General features: G+C 39.0%; 1 protein-coding gene across 1 annotated transcript in view; it reads left to right on the forward strand.

Annotated features, from left to right (window-relative positions):
- Positions 1 to 18,426, forward strand: part of LOC124774601 (extracellular sulfatase SULF-1 homolog) — a 449,198-nt gene that overhangs the window by 390,384 nt on the left and 40,388 nt on the right. The window contains exon 15 of the mRNA XM_047249494.1: positions 5,896 to 6,032. Coding sequence (XP_047105450.1) covers positions 5,896 to 6,032 — 137 coding nt within the window. The remainder of the gene's footprint in view (positions 1 to 5,895; positions 6,033 to 18,426) is intronic.

The following is an 18,426-nucleotide window of genomic DNA, read 5'->3' on the forward strand; positions in this document are numbered from 1 at the left end:
GGGAGGAGGGGGGGGGGGGGGAATAAAAAATTATTAAAAAAATAGCAGATGATGCACCATGAAGGAATTACCTGACTGGAATGTAAATCGGTAGATGTGATGTACAAGTACAGACAAACGAATGACTACAATTTAAGAATAACTGGATCATTTATTCAAGAGAAAGAGCTTCACAAATTGAGCAAAACAGTAATGTGTTGATCCATCTCTGGCCCTTATGCAATAGCGTTGATTGATAGAGTTGTTGGACGTCCTCCTGAGATATGTCATTCCAAATTCTGTCCAATTGGCGTGTTAGCTTGTCAAACCTCCCAACTATCGGAGGGCCCTGCCCATAATGCTCCAAATGTTCTCAACTGGGGAGACATGCAGCGAAATTGCTGGCCAAGGTAGGGTTTGACAAGCATGAAAACTATCAGTAGAAAGTCTCACCATGTGCAGGCAGGCATTATCTTGTTAAAATGTTAAGCCCAGGATGGATTGCCATGGAGGGAACGGAACGGCCATAGAATATCGTTGACAAACTGCTGTGCTGTAAGGGTGCCATGGATGACAACCAAAGGGTTCTGCTTTGAAAAATGGCACCCCAGGCCATCACTCCCGGATGTCAGGTGACAATCAGGTTGGTATCCCACTGCTGTCTGTGGCATCTCCAGATATGTCTTCGCTGGTCATAGGGTTCAGTTCGAAGCAGAACTCATCACTGAATACAATTCTAGTCCACTCAACAAGATTCCAGGCCAAAGACATGTCTGGAGACACCCGTTACAGTGGAAGGTTACTGACCTGACTGTTGCTCACCATGCAGCCCAGCAGCTATAAGTGATGGTTTGGGGTGCCATCTCTTTTTATAGCAGGACATCTTTGGCTGGCAGCTGTGGTACCCTTACATCACAGGTACACTGACAATATTCTAAGCCTTGTTTTGTTGCCATTCATGAGAAGCCATCCTGGGATTACATTTCAGCAAGATAATGTCCTCCTACACATGTTTGTCTTCATGTTTGCCAAACCTTACCTTGGCCAGCAAGGTCGCTGGATTTCTTGCCAATTGAAAAAATTTGCAGCATTATGGGCAGGTCCTTCCAACAGCTCAGAATTTTGATGAGCAAATGTGCCAATTGGAAAGAATTTGGAACAATATCCCTCAGGAGGACATCCAGCAACTCTATCGATCAGTGTCAAGCCAAATAACTTTTTTATAGATCAAGATAAGTTTAAGGACATAAATGCTTATCCTGTTGAGAATGGTCTTTCAGATCATGGTGCACAGCTAGTTACAGTACATGACATAGCTCCATGCAGTATATCAAATCAGAATTTCAAAGTGTTCGATTAACAATATAAATATTGCAAACTTTAGGGAAAGCCTAAAGCAGCTAGACTGGGATGAAGTGTATATGGAACCCGATGCAAACTTGAAATATAACTTATTTCACGATACATTTTTAAGGGTATTTGAAAATTGTTTTCCCAAGAAAATAATTAAACACAATTCTGAGAAAACATATAAAAAACCTTGGCTAACTAAAGGAATAAGAATATCCTGCAACCGTAAAAGAGAACTGTGTCTAACAGCAAGAGGGAGTACTGATCCCGAAATTGTTCAATATTATAAAAACTATTGTGCAGTACTAAGAAAAGTTATTAAAAAGTCCAGAAGCATGTGTATCATGTCTGAGATCAGTAACTCTGATAATAAAATTAAAGCAATTTGGAATATTATTGAAAGGGAAACAGGGCAACCAAGAGCACAGGGAGACTTTAGTGCCATAAAACTGAATGACAAGTGTACTAACAAACAATCAGAAATTGAAAATATTTTCAATAATCATTTTTTAAATGTTGTGGAGAAAATAGGATCTAGATCTTCACTAGAAGAGGCAAGGCTTCTAATAGAAGAGGCAAGGCTTCTAATAGAAGAGGCCATACCTGTGCAGTTTGAAACAACTGTATTTCCACCAACCTCTCCCTCTGAAATCAGTAAAATAATAAACTCACTGAAAAGTAAAAGTTCTTACGGAATTGATGGCATTTCCAGCAAGATACTTAAAGATTGTTCCCCACAGATAAGTAGGATTCTCAGCCACATATGTAATAGCTCTTTGGAGCAGGGTGTTTTCCCTGATAGACTGAAATATGCCATTGTAAAACCATTGCATAAAAAGGGGGATACGTTGGATGTCAACAACTATCGCCCAATCTCTCTTCTGACAGCTCTATCAAAAATTTTTGAGAAAGTAATGTTTTCAAGAGTAGCCTCCCATATTTGTAAAAATAAAGTACTAACAAAATGTCAGTTTGGTTTTCAGAAAGGCTTTTCAACCGAAAATGCTATATACGCTTTCACTGATCAAATATTAAATGCTCTGAATAACTGGACATCACCCATTGGTATTTTTTGTGATCTCTCAAAGGCCTTTGATTGTGTAAATCATGGAATTCTTTTAGATAAGCTAAATCATTATGGTTTGAGGGAGGAGTGCACAAATGGTTTAATTCATACTTAACTGGAAGAATGCAGAAAGTTGAAATAAGTGGTTCATGTAATGTTAAAACAACAGCTGATTCCTCAAACTGGGGGGCTATCAAGTACTGGGTCCCACAGGGTTCGGTCTTAGGTCCTTTACTGTTCTTGATATACATTAATGACTTACCATTCCACGTTGATGAAGATGCATAGTTAGTTCTTTTTGCTGATGATACAAGTATAGTAATAACATCCAAAAACCAAGAACTAAGGGATGTAATTGTAAATGATGTTTTTCACAAAATTATTAAGTGGTTCTCAGCAAACGGACTCTCTTTAAATTTTGATAAAATACAGTATATACAGTTCCGTACAGTAAATGGCACAACTCCAGTAATAAATATAGACTTTGAACAGAAGTCTGTAGCTAAGGTAGAATTTTCAAAATTTTTAGGTGTGTCCATTGATGAGAGGTTAAACTGGAAGCAACACATTGATGGTCTGCTGAAACGTCTGAGCTCAGCTACATATGCTATTAGGGTTATTGCAAATTTTGGTGATAAGAATCTCAGTAAATTAGCTTACTATGTGTATCTTCATTCACTGCTTTCGTATGGCATCATATTCTGGGGTAATTCATCATTGAGTAGAAAAGTATTCATTGCTCAAAAACGTGTAATCAGAATAATTGCTGGAGCCCACCCACAGTCATCCTGCAGACATCTATTTAAGGATCTAGGGATCCTCACAGTATATATATTCACTTATGAAATTTGTTGTTGATAATCCAACCCAGTTCAAAAGTAATAGCAGTGTCCATAGCTATAACACCAGGAGAAAGGATGATCTTCACTATGCAGGGTTAAATCTGACTTTGGCTCAGAAAGGGGTAAATTATGGTGCCACAAAAGTCTTTGGTCACCAACCAAACAGCATCAAAAGCCTGACAGATAGTCAACCAACATTTAAAAATAAATTAAAAGAATTTCTAGATGACAACTTCTTCTACTCATTGGCTGAATTTTTAGATATAAATTAAGGAAGGGGAAAAAAAACCTAACTTAAACATTAGTGTCATGCAATATTTTGTGTAATGTAATATCTTGTACAGACATCTTTTATTAACCTGACACATTCCACATCATTACGAAGTTTCGTATTCATGATCTATGGAACAAGTATTAATATAATCTAATCTAATCATAAAGACCAGAGGTTGACCAACACATTACTAACTTGCTTAATTTGTGAAGCGCTTTCTCTAGAATAAATCATCCAATTTTTCTGAAATCATAATAATTTGCTTGTCCTTAGATGTACATCACATCTACCGATTTCCATCCCAGTCAGATAATTCCTTCATTGTGTTTCATTTTTTTGTTTTACAGTCATTTTTCTGATGCCAGGAGTGGAGAGGAACTTGTGAAAATATCCACGTTATTTATTAGCATCAGCACAAATGCTGTCCACAGTTATAGGCTTTAGTTTATGCAATAAGCCAGTCACTGTTCTACCTGCTCCCTTAGATGTCACTAAGCTGTTATCAAGTACACAACAGTTATTTTAACATACCTAACATGTATATTGTTTGTGATGTCATTCCTTCCCCCCTCCATTCAACTGTCTCTCTGAGGAGTCTCCTTTTGTGAAACAAAACTCTTACCTCTAAAAAAATACCACATGTGGCATCTGCTCTGACACTCACCTACCACTGTCATATCCAGATTTACCATGAATGAATAAATAAATGTCAACAACTTACTGAATAATAGAGGGTTTGAGCACGCTGGGACTATGTAGCTATGTATGAACTGAAGAAGAATGAAAATTTAAAAGTCGAGCTGTTATCTTCAAGTTTTTGCTTATCCATAATTAAGTGCCTCTGTTAAATGGTGAGTCATTATCTTCAATCATGTAATTTCTTGTACTTCATCCAGGATTTTCCAGTAGGGCTTTAATATGAATTGCTACTTTACTGTCAGCATCACATTCAGCTTTCTTTGCCTTCTCTCCCACATTTAGACTGACACATTTGTTGATTATAATAGTTTTCCAGGTTACTTTTTCCTTATGCTGTTCTAGTTCCATCCATGTTTCTTTTGCCTCATGTCTTGGGGTATTTCTTCAGGATTATTTTTATTTATCACTCTCTGACAAGCTACTAGTGAACCAAAAGTTCAAACTAAATAAAAACAGTTATTTTATTCATCTTTCTCTTCGTTTGGAGTCTCTCCTTAATAAATCACTAATTGCTCGATACTGTTTGTAAAAGAAAACAAATTGGATTACTACAATATCAATTGTTGTCCACTTACTCATCTCTTAGTTGCAACATAATGAATGATGATTGATGTCACTGAGACTGGTATTATCATTTTTATAGTTGATCTCCACTTTACGCATTTCTGTAAGAGCTACGCATTTTGGTGTTGATAGACTAAAATCTGAACAACCATTAACTGTTAAGTAATAGCATTAACATCAAGTAATACAACGCAACATACACACAGCCATGATTTTCACATTCTGATGATGAGTGTTCGGTGAATAATATAGCTTCACTAACATTATGGTTATGCCACTATGCATTGCATGGCACTTCTTCTAAACAATGAATGGTTGTCTTTCCTCTAAGACTATAAATGAGGCAGGAAAATGGTTTAGGGATAATGCTTTGGTTATAAATAACGAAAAACACTATATATGAATATCAGTAATATTAGAGGTAAAACTAGAAGTAATATGAAAGCTGAGTTAGGGAACTATGCTGTTAACACAAGCTCCATACACAAAATCTCTATGCATATGGGTGGATGAGCACTTGAGATGGGATAGAATATTGAAACGAGTTCCCTGTAGAGAGCCAAGCAGGGAAATATTGAAAGAATTAAAAATAATGATACTTCTGAGCTTATACATTAATGAATGTGTGTGCTTTCTGAAAATCCAACAGGAATTGTCAACATTGAACAATCAGCAGTTCATAACTACAAGACCCAGAGATGGTTTTCACAGACACTCACAAAAAGTCCATTACCAAAATGGTGTACGTTGTCAATCCAAAACACTCTTTAATGCATTTCCCACTACAATAAATAAAACAAAAAGAATTTCATAAATTCAAAGTTGAGATAAAACAAATTTTAATAAAATGCAACTTTTATAACATTGAAGAGTACGTGAATGTGTAAAAGTAAAATTGTTTACATGTACTGCTGTTAGATGATTGTATTTAAATGGAAGTTAGTAAACAACTTAAATATAAGTAATTTTACTGTAACTGGCCTTGGCTATGAACTGACTACATCCATATGATGTATATTGTTAGTGGGTGAATAGAGAGAGTGAACTGAACTGAGTTGAATTATATACATTCCATCTGCAGTGTTCCATTATTGTATCAATTTTGTCTTCTGTATTTTCAGAGTACAGCAAGTGCTGGACGTAGTAATACCCCAATTTCTCACCCTTCCCAGTCAAGACATCAAGTATTCAGTGGTAGACCAACATATGTTATGACACATAACAAGGAAAAGCACAAATGTTTCTGTGAACCCGAAGGGTAAGCATGACATTTAGTTCAATGAAAGTTATGCCATACTCTTAATACACAGAGTTGTGACACCCCTTCTTACTTTTATACTCACTGTGGTAGCAATACATCAAGCAAGTGGAACTATTGACTGCAATGTCTGGTAAACAGGAATCATATTGTTTATATTGGTTTTTATGATGGTTTTTACGAACAGGAGCATGCATAGTGCAATAAGTTATAGAAACATGTTGATCACTTCTAGGTTCCCAGAAAACCTTAAGAGGTCATCAGATTTGAGAAACCTAATGTGAAACAGTGATAGTCAGTGTAAGCTAATTAGCTGCAAAAGCACAAAGTTTTTTATGTTTGATATGTACAACTTGTCAGTTTGATCCACCTGCCTTTTAAGAATATAGCAACATAAACATTGATTACAATAGTTCTTTTCCTGTTGTGGTGATAATTTGACATTATTTACTGCACTTTTTTGTTTCTAGGATAGGATATTTTGCTATTATAGGTATGACTTCATTTTGGTTTTGCTACACACTGTCCACAGTTCCATTGATTTATAATTGTCATCATATTTTGTCATGTTTACTATGGTCTTCAGTCTCTCTTTCTAACATATGTCCTTGAATGAGTTTATCATTTTGCACATGTATATTTTTTGCTTCCCCCCCTTCCCCCCCCCCCCCCCCCCCCCCCACACACACACACACACACACAAGTAAATAATTTGTACAGTTCTCCGTTTCTCTCTGTGTTACAAGTTGATACCTATTTACTAAGCCACTTAACTGTTGTTTGAAATGTATGTTAAATATAGGCTATGTCTTTATTCAATGATGGCATTGGTGATATAGAAAAATTTGCAGATTTTGATTAATTGCTTGGTAGTTATTGACATAAAGTGTGCATTTAAGTGGAATATAATGTAATCAGTGTAGTGTTACAAATGTTTCAGTATAGTTGGAAGCACTTCATGTCAGTGAATAAAAATATAGGCAAAAGTCATAATTTTGGCAACAGGCATCTCAGTGACTGAAACAGAAAACGAAATGTATATTGTTGTTCCTTTTCAGAGATGTGAGTACATATCCATGTGGGTACAACTGCATATTTATATTCTGATCATTTCAGCAGTTTAAATTGTAGTTACATTTAATCTTGCAAGCATGTCTTCATGCACACATTGCCGCTTATGTGATCTAATTAATAAGATTTATCTCTATTCACACTTATTTGGGTATCATCTATGTTAAACTGACACTTGCGAGGGAAAATTAAATCAAATTTTCATAATTAATGTTGAAAACAAACATTTTTGAGATAAAAATGCAGTCTTAGTTGCAGAGGTTTTTATTTTCAAATTTCAGTGGTAGGCACCTTCACATTATAGAAACTGGTCATGGTGCACGCCATCTGTAAAATGATTACATGATGCAAATACTCAACGAAATGTGATTGCAATTTCAAAAAGTTGGAACTTCCCAGTGCCTGTCTGCTGGGTTCCTTACTCATTGCCATGCATAAAGGACACCGTACAAGTTAGGAACAGCTGCACAGCAGAGCTTCATGGAGCAGGAGCACAACATGTATGTGCTGCTGACAAACATAGAATGTTGAAAAGTATGGTAATTGGAACTCGAGTGCAAGTAGTACAGTAAAATCAGAAAGATGATGAAGGCTTGTCGGTTACATTAACCATTGCACAGCACCATATACACATACAGAACATACATACCCTTATAAATCACAATGTACGTAATTTCTAAAATAACAGTGTGAGGCTCATTGTCAGCAAGGCCACTCATACATTGTGTGCTCCTGCTCCATGAAGCTCTGCTGTGCACCTGTTCCAAACTTGTTGGCATCCTTGATGCGTAGAAACAAGTAAGGATACCAGATGACAGTCTTTGAAGATTTTCAACTTTTTGACATCCCAATCACATTTTGCTGATGTATTCGCATCATGTACCCATTTTATGAACAGCATGCACCACAACCAGTTTCTATAATCTGATGGTGCCTACCACAGGTAAAATGCATCACTGAAATTTGGAAATAAAAACCTCCACAACCAAGATAGTATTTTTACCTCAAATTTTACAATGGTTGCTGTATCAGTCGAGGTGATGGAATGGAATGGAAGAAATTTTATAACATTATTTTCATCGAATATGTGATGTTAAGAGAGGGCCTGCTTTCTCGCTGCTTGGACCCGTGAAATGGCTACAACTTTCACACCAGTGGGAATCACAAGTGTCATTAGAATGTGATTACGTGCATTTTAATATAGCTCCTCCAGACTACAGTCACGTATATAACTGCAACTGTGATGCAGATTAACTAACGTAATCATATTAAGCACTTTTGTTATGACGTGGCATATACTGAATTTTTAAATAACACTTATCTGATGAAACTGGTTCATTTTCTAGCGTTTGCAGGAGGTTCAGTTCATATTTTCAAAAGTACAGAATGAAAGTCTGATTTTGAGCTCATGAAATCTTGTATTGGCTCAGTCTTCCAAGAAATATTCATACAAATTTAATGGTCTCAATAAATTATTTGCACATTTTTCACAACAGCTAACGACTTTCTTGAATTGTTAAGAAACAACACTTGCTTGGTCTTGCACTGACCCTTATATGAGGGTCATTCCATAAGTCATGGCAACTATGGTATATTGCATGAACATGTGGCAATCTCCTTAACTGCAGTACATACATTCAAAAGCCCACAGCAAACATTACCAAAATCAACCGACAGATTGCTTCTGCATGTGAGAATGGCTTAGTATCAGCACCTGAAACATTCAGTGTGAAGTTGGCGTGTTACAGGATGGATCCTCCCCCACAACCCAACTCAGCAGACCGCAGTTCATGCAATCTCATTCCACAACTGAGGAAACCATTGTGTGGGAGGTGATTTGCAACATGGCGAATGTCCTCATATAGCATATCAGCAACAGGTGGCACACATGGATGGCAACGCGAGTGGCATTCAGTGCCTTCTCCATCATTGGCAATGCTGTGTGTGTACACTGGGGGACTATTTTGAAGCACAGTGATTGATTCTGATTCATTTTTGTTTCATTTGTACTCTAGCACAATAAATTTACACAGAGTTCCAATGTGTGTGTTACATTTCCATCTTTACCAAGGCCTCACGTACCCTATTCTATGTTGGCATTCAGATACACACTGCCATACCAGTTCAATGCACATCATGGAATTCTCATGTTGTTGCATTATCAAAAGATATACCATATTTGCCATGACTCGTAGAATGATCCTTGTATAAAAATGTAGTAATTCATGATGATAAACTCATTGTCAGCATTGATACTCTTGTATAGTTATAATGAAAACTTACATATTCACAAAAGCTTAAGTGTGACAATAATGTTTGTTCTCTTACACAATTGGTCTTTTATACAAAATTTCATAAAATGTGAATTTTAAATAATTGCTTCTAAAATTAGCAAATTTCTAATAAGTTACGTAATTATTTTGGTTACTAACTTTTATGGATTTTATGACTAAATTTTTTCATTTGAGTTGCTTAGTAGCTGCATTATGTTACACATTATTGTGTAAACTGTCTTTCTAAACTATAATTTCATAAAAAAAAGGGTTACATAATCGAGTTATTATTCTCAAACAATGGAAAATATTGAATGGAATGTAAAAATATTATGAAAAGGATTGTTGCTACTCACCATATAGCGGAGATGCTAAGTCACAGATAGGCACAACATAAAGACTGTCACAAAATAAGCTATTGGCCAATGAGGCCTTTGTCAATAATAGACACACACACACATGACCACAGTCTCTGGCAGCTGACGCCAGACTACGAACGATGCTGCGCTGCTGTTTGTAGTGTGGCTTCAGCTGCCAGAGACTGTAGTTCTTGTATTCTGCCCACTCATCTAGTATAGGGTGCCCAGAAAGCTGTTTTCTCGGATCGCTAGACAACAATTCAAGCAAATTAAGTTAAATTGACAATACTTAACTTTGTGTTCACAAATGTGTGTTGCAAACAAATGGTGACATGCAAATAATCAATGACCCTTGGTATATACAATTTCAATGCAAGCAAAACAATACAGTTAATAAGTCATGGCTGTAGCATTTGTATGACGGCTGGTCTTCCACTCCACTGTGGCTAGAGGGTGCAGTGCTTAAAATCTCTTCATGTAGAGGCTGCTTCTGTCTTGGTTCATCCTAGAGAGGGGTTTGTCAGTGCCCTATTTGCTGACGTCGTCTCACGGTCCTCTCTGCTCTTCCGTTCTTGATTGTCGTTATGTCGGAACAGTGGTCACGACTGTGTGAACTGTGTTTGAGGGTGCATGCATGCACGCATGCTTTTCTTTTGTGTGTGTGTGTGTGTGTGTGTGTGTGTGTGTGTGTGTGTGTGTGTGTGTGTGTGTGTGTGTGTGTGTGTGTGTAGCATCAGTATTCAGATAATCTGCATTTACTCCAAATAATATTAAATAATGAAAAATAAATGTGAAATATAGTCATATATAATGAAATACTCAAGACATACAGCAAAAACCATGTACTATTCTTATAGTAAATCAAAGGTTGTTACATTACATTCTATTTTCATTATCTCCTCTAATGCATGTAAAAAAAAAAAAAAAATTTGCACGTTGAACTGGCCACCAGTGCCATGATTGTCTTTTATTACTGTTACCAACAACTGTTTCCCAGTGGTAGGCCCATTTTCAAGTGTTTATGCCCAAATAGGGAGCCATGTACTGATGGACTAGTGATGTTGAACTGTCACCATGCATTTACTACATCCAGATGTTTAGAGTTGACACTTGAAAGGGAATAAACATGTGTATTAACAAATTTATTTAATTAGCATCTTGTAACTTGAAAAATGGGCATTAAGCCCATTCTATTTTTTAGGCTTCTTCACTTTTACTTTTATTAATGGATAAAGAAGACATGCTATTTAAGATAATGTATTTGAGATAAATACATTTGTTAATTGTTCACTGTAATCAATTTAAGGAACCCACAGAAATCTAAACATGGATAGCTAGATGGGGATTTGAATCCTGCTCCTTCCGAAAACTAGTCTAGTGTCATAACCACTGTATCAGCTCACTGAGCACCAATAGAGAGAGAAACTATTGCCAAGAATACATTATCCATGTATTGACTTTCATCAGCTTTTTCATTACTTTGAGGTAGATGCTTACCTTGGTCTTCCAACTTGGTATCACGACTGGTGAATGAACTGCTGCTTAAGGTTTGGTTCCCTGTTATGTACGTGTATTACTGTATGCATTCTTACAATGTTGATAACATCATTTAATCAATTTACTTCCTCCTAATAGAGTGGAGTTGTTGGGTGAATACTCTTTTTGTGTTACAATACAGCAATCAGTTCAGGTTGTGGTTCTTAAGGCAATTGTTGTGAAATTTCAAGGAATAAAAGTGAGCAACAAATAAACTGAAAAATAAAATATACAGATGAGGCAATCCTCATAGTGCTCATAAACAGTAACTTCAACATTTATTCAGATTCTGGCATTGAAAAAGATTTCTCAGTGACTGTAAATCAAGTTGGACTCTCTTATCAGGTGAAATAGTGAATTCGATTTGTAAGAGAACACAACAATTTTAACCAATTTATAAATTTTTAGTATATCAATACCAAACTGCGTATCACAATTTTAAAATATATTTTCCTATTGTAATTCACTGTCAAAATGTATTGAACATTTATCAAATGCAATTATTCGAGCATCCCTGTGCATACCTGTATTACTGTAAATTTTGTGTAATATATCTCTTTAGTATTGGCATGAGTGACAACACCATGGATTCATAACTGTTGGCACGAATGTACTGATGCTAACTGACAGTGGCTCAATTACAAGCTGGGAAGTTGAACACCAGAAGAGGAAACAAATCTTGACATGCGAGTTAGTCTATGGAGGAACAGAGAGTCTGAATACCAACTAGTGAACAAACATGAAGGGAAACACAACACATGGCCAGTGCAAGCAAATGACAATCGAGTGCACAGAGCACAGCACTGTGTGAAGCTAAGGTTAGGTCTGTGGGCATTGAAGTCAGTGCTGGAAGTGTCTGGCCTGGCCCACTGCCACCAGCAGGTAAACACATGGGTCAGCGGCTCTAACCATGCCATGCTTTGCAGGAGACCCCTGCCCCCACCTCCCAAGGCAGCTTTGAGTCCTATCCCACTGCGATACCCATGCCAGCTCCACTGCCTCTGTCTCGACGTGTGCTCATGGGGATATTAAATCCCTCCTCTCTGAAAAGGCCATGGAGGACTGAAAATGGCCCCCTTTGTGCTGTGATCTTCATTGCAAAACCAGAGAGGGTGCAAGATTCCCTGGCAGCAGATTGACCACTGAAGGAGACAGCACTGATGCAGCGTGCTCCACTGGAGAAGCAGCAGATTGAGGATGCTGGTGTAACAGTTGGTCTGCCAACCGGTGGGGGCGAGGACCACATCACTGGGAAGCAGGGAAATGAGTGCATTTACAGGCTCTTCAGTCAGCAGCAATGAAGTGAGCCCCACTGGCATTGTATTCATGGTCAGAGGTAGGATGGCAGAGGGGCTGATAATGGTACCAATGGGGAAGCACACTACTGCAATTGGGAGCCTCTCATTATACCACCACGATATCCAACGCCATCACCCAGCTGGCTTTAAGATGGTAGCAATGAAGGTGCAACAGGCGATTTGAATGATGGGTCAGCTGCTCCCAACTGACATCCACCACAAGCAACTGTCAATCTTTATGGCCCACCACAAACCAGCACCCACTCCTGCTGCCGCCAAAAGACTGAGCCCAAATCACAGCCCTGTGAGAAAAGCACAGCAGTCTACGGCATGTGACTTGGAGTGTAACAGATCCAAAAAGAATCCCATGGTTGGTGCCCACACTAATGTTCCACTGGACCACACCCATTAACTCGTCTGTAGCCAGAAAACTTGACAGGGCATAATAGTGGGATGAGGCAGTCGTAGACTTCTTCATTTGGGCCTTGAATACCCACAAGATGCGCTCTACCTCCGAGTTAGATGTCAGGTAGTACAGAACATTAGTCAGATGCTGGATACCATTGTGAATGCAAAAATCTTCAAATTTCTGCAAAACAAATAGCCAACTGTTGCCAGAGAAAAAGGGTCTGTGGGGAGCTCTCTATAGCAAAAGTGACCAATAATGTATGGACCATTGCCGTTGATGTTGTGGAGGACTGCTGGTGATCTACAGGGAATCTAACAATCCCTCAACTACTAACAACCACATGCTTCACAAAAATGGTCCACAAAATTAATGTGTACCCTGTTCCGTGATTGGCTTAGGGGAAAACTGATGTGGCGGCACAATCTGGTTCTTTGCACAGGGCACACAAGGTGTTCAGTGTTGCAATTGATCACCTGCTAGGAGACATGATGACATGCTAAAACCTTCATATGAGTCATACCCCACAACTTGGCAGCATTGCTTCTCTCCGGTAAGGAGGAGGACCCCTGAACAATGTTGTACCGATCATGTTGGAGAAAAATAAAGAGTGCCATGCTGAATTCTCTTCCAAGAGTGCACTTGGGCCACCCTATATGGACAGCTGAAGCAATTTTCCAGAAAAGTGGGTCAGCACCATTGGCAGCCATGACCTCTCATGCCAGCAAAGGAAAATCCAGGAAGGCACTGGAAGACCACCTGCGAGATTCTGCAAATGCTTCTATCACATGGAGCCCATGGTCGAGTGGTCACTGAGGTATTTCACGCTACAGGAAATGTCTTGAATCAGCCACTCCAAATAATGTTGATAAATTCCAGGTGCAGAGGAGTTTCCAAGACCAAAAGGGGTGTTAAGCACTAAGAAACTTCAAGGGGCAGCACCCAGCAGCAACTGCAGGTACACATCATACAAGTCAATGTGTAAAAAGTACTGACCACTTCACCAACAACCCCTCCAGCTGCAGAATGGAATAAGAGTCTGTAACACATTTCGTATTGATCATCCATTTAAACTCACCACTAAGATGCAAAGTACTGTCAGGTTTCTGAGTCACCACCAGAGTGGTGGCCAACTAACTCAACAAAATAGGAGAAATGACAAAGCGGTTTTGCCAACACACCAACTCAGCCTTAAACTTATCACTCACAGTGAAGGAAACAGGGTGAGGGCGACAAAATTTAGGGATTGCAGATGGGTTAAGGGAGGCATATGCCTCAGCTTAAGGGAGATGTGTCTCAAAATTTTCTGCCTGACCCACAGTATTCTCTTAACAGTTGATCTTATGAGCATAATAAGGAATGCACATCTTGGAAGAGGACTGACTAAATGTGCTTTTCCAGCTATCTGGAAGCCAAAAACAGAAAAGCCATTAACCCAAAAATACTTTGAGCCAATGGTGAATCAACCACCAAGTTGCCATTCTACATTCTTATGATGTGCCAAGATGGAGAACTGCCTCCTTAAAGGAATACACTGTTTACTCTAAGACAGAACTTGATGGAGTGACCATTGCAGTGCAGGGCAGCCCAAAAGCTGGTACATATCCATGTTAATGAGGCTGACGGATGCTCCTGTGTCTACCTCAAACTCAATCGGCTGCTCATCCATTACCACCAACAGCCGAATATGCTGGAGCAATACGTGGAGGATGTCAGAGACAGCCTCTGAGTTCAGGGAAAACATTGGGGCCTCAAAACGACCGCCCCATGACTAACAAACTGACACAGACTATTGCCAAATATGATACTGCAGTGCCTATGTTATTCTAATTATGCTGCAAAGTTCCTTTGGACATGCGTGCAACTACCACTATTACAAAATTCACTAACTTAATTCACAATCGTGACCAAGGACAACCGTCAACTGTAGAATGGAGTGACAACAATAAAAATCTGTGCCCGATCGGGACTTGAACCAGGATTTACCACTTATCGCGAGTGGTTGTCTAATCATCTGCCCATCCATGCACAGCTCATGGCCAGACCCAAACTTCCATATGTCGTCAACCATGTATCTATGATTTGTACTCGTACATCCATCAGCTGTAGAATGGAATGATGACAATGAAACTCCATGCCCGACCTGGACTCGAACCTGGATTTCCCACTTATCGCAGAGCCTATGTTATTCTGATTATGATACAAAGTTCCTTTGGACATGTACGCATGTCCAAAGGAATAGGCACTGCGGCAACTACAGCCATTATGAAATATATTTAATGAATCCAAAATTGCGAATAAGGACAACCATCAGCAGTAGAATGGAATATTGTATTTATCTGCTGATACTGGGCAAACGACTTTCAAGTACAATGTCTGACCTGTAAGGGAATATGCATAATGAATGTACAGATCATAGACGCATGGTTGATGACATATGGAAGTTTGGGTCTGGCCATGAGTCATGCATGGATGGCGAGATGGTAAGGCGACCACTTGCAATAAGCGGGAAATCCGGGTTCGAGTCCCAGTTGGGCATGGAGTTTCATTGTAATCACTCCATTCGACAGTTGATGGTTGTCCTTGTTCACAATTGTGAATTCATTTAATGTATTGCCAAATGGTCTGCATTGTGGCAGACCCTGCTCATAGCCTCTACATCTGCACAATCCTGTCAAATGTGCACCAAATGTCAATAAGGGCAGGACCGTTGGGTTGCCCAGTGAGTGACAGGAGTGCGACATAAAGAATCTGAAAAATGTTGCAAGTGTGGATTACCGTTCTTCAAATAATGTCTACTGAACTCAACAGGGCAAAGAGGGCAGTGCTGTGGTGTTACTGTACTCTAATCATTAACAGCATCAACACATAGTAGCTCAGTGGTAGGCAAGGCAGCCTGGCTCACCCCGTGGGGCACCATGAGTTGTGTACCATGCATGGCTAACTTTGCCACTAACCAATATTTGGAAAGCATGTCCCTTGCTGCTGCTGCTATAAGTTTGTGCAATTCAGCAGTCTTAGAAACTTCAGCTAATGAGGGGGTCAGACAATGCTAGTTTGAACCCCGACTGTTACATCCCTAATCAGTGCTGCATACGAGATAGTGCACTGGAGACACGTGTGCAAGAAACATACAGCTGGATGTGGCAATTGTGGTGTTGGTTAAACAGCAACTGTACTGCCATGACATTAGTTTGATGGCCAAAATAACTGACAAAGACCATCAAAGGGAAGCTTCTCAGGCTAGGTAGAGGGCTTCAAATTCTGAACAATTTGGTGTAGACCCATGCTAGTGGATAATAACAAGGCAGCCTTTATCAACACGATCAACAATACACCTTACCTGGCAGCGAGAACCAGTGCAGATAATTCTCCTACCTTTCTGTAGCTTTGTTGGGATGAGTGAAAGGTGTGAGGGGATGGTGGGGAAGAAAACTGTTCTGCAGGCAGCTGGCCCAACAGCAGCACAGCATGAAAACGAATTGATTCCATACCTTGTTTGAACAGCTCCTTGAGCTGTGCCTGCTGCAATTGACACTGCTTGTGCTGCAGCTGTTGTTGTTGCTTCAGGAGGTGCAACTGTTCCTGACCAAAGGTGAAAGGTAATCTACAGGGCAGCAGAGGGTCCAAATGCTTTATAGAGAATGAGCACAAAGGGAAAAGCGATACAAGACCAGTGCAAGTGACTGACAGAGACAAACCACTGTGCAAGTCTAAAGCTGGGTCTACAGGCATTGAAATCAACATTAGAACTGCCTAGCCAGGACTACCACCACCGTCATGCAAACACCTGGGTCAGTGGGTCTGCCCCCATGACACACATTGCATGCACTCCCCCCAGTCCCAGCAGACTTCAACTCACTCCCCCTCTCCTTGCTTCCATCTCGAAGTCCACTGGTGGGGATACTAACACCCAAAAACTTATCTTAATATATTCTTCCTTTTTTTCTTGCATAGTTTTAAAATCTGGATAGTTATAAGTACTTATTTTGATAATGTTCCTGCTCTTGCTTTGACAACACTCACTGGCATTAGAAAAGGATAGGTGGGTGTCCTTACTTCTTACATTTCATGACTTGAAACTAACCTCTTTCCTGGTTTTCTTGCTGTTATTCCTATGTATTACAGCAGTTTTCATGAATACTTTTTGTAGTTTTACTACAGCCTCCTCCTCTTAGTTGGATTCATGTTTTCTATGGTTTTCCTAAATTGCTTAAAGTAAATGCTGCCACATCTTGGGAGGGGCATGGTCAATTTCTTTCCCCAACATTCTTCAGTCTGAGCTTCTGCTCAATCCCTAATGACTCATCACAGACTGGATATGAAGCTCTTTTTTCCCATTGGACTTCATTGTTTCATGTATAATTTTGTCTTTAAATCTACTCAAGAATTGATGGTGCCCTCAATCCATCTAAAACTACATCAGCTTATAATTCTGTTAGTCAAAAAATAATGAAGTACGTCACAAAAATTTTTTGAGAGATACATGTTCCAAGTGCCCTTTGATTTTACTACTATTTGGTCATCATCTACACAACTGTAGAAATATCTTTGACCTACAGTTTTTAAGTGGCATGTTTCTCTCCTCATAGTACTGCTTGAATTTCAGTTTGCTCTAGCTCTGTGTCTGCTTCAGTAATTTTGCTATAGTTAACTATCAGTTTGCTCTGAGTATTGTTCTCTTTTATGCCATCACCTTTGCAGTCTTCTTACACTTAAGACTCTATTTTAGCTGCTTAATCAAACCCTTGCTCAAGTTGCAAATCTAATCTGTTATTCACCCACCAAGTGGTGGCAAGAGAACATACACCCAGAAATATTTAACTTTTACTAGCTTTCGGAGCCAGTGGCTCCTTCTTCTGGTAGAAGAGTTGAAGGGGAAGCAAGAGCAGTGAAGGAAAAGGACTGGAGAGGTTTAAGGAAAGGGTACAGTTCAGAAAAGCCATCCAAACCCTGGGGTTTTGTGTGGCTCCATCCCTTTTACCAGAAGAAGGAGCCACTGGCTCCAAAAGCTTGTAAAAGTTAAACCTGTGTGTGTGGAGCGCTCTCCTGCCACCGCTTGGTGAGTAGATTTTTTATCTATCCATTTAAATTATACTGTCAATAACTGATTATTTTTGTTGTTGTTATAATCAGTTATTCAGTTGTTTAAAGCTCTCACTCATATGCATTTTCAATCTTATTATATTATTCAAACCATTACCCATACATTCAATCTGTTATTTAACTCACCAATAATTTAAGCCATTTGTTCTCATACATTCTCCAATGTGTACATTATGAGAGCTTGCAATTCATTTTTAGAAAGTAGAACTGTATTTGGTATGTGTTACTAATATGCTTTATTACAGTTTAATAAGTAATCAGTCCTAGCACTGAGGAATTAATGTATTTCAGTACAAAGATGATATAATTTGGAATTAAAATAAATAATATCAATTATACAAAATA

This window comes from Schistocerca piceifrons, chromosome 2 (genome assembly GCF_021461385.2).
Source record: "Schistocerca piceifrons isolate TAMUIC-IGC-003096 chromosome 2, iqSchPice1.1, whole genome shotgun sequence".
Taxonomy (NCBI): domain Eukaryota; kingdom Metazoa; phylum Arthropoda; class Insecta; order Orthoptera; family Acrididae; genus Schistocerca; species Schistocerca piceifrons.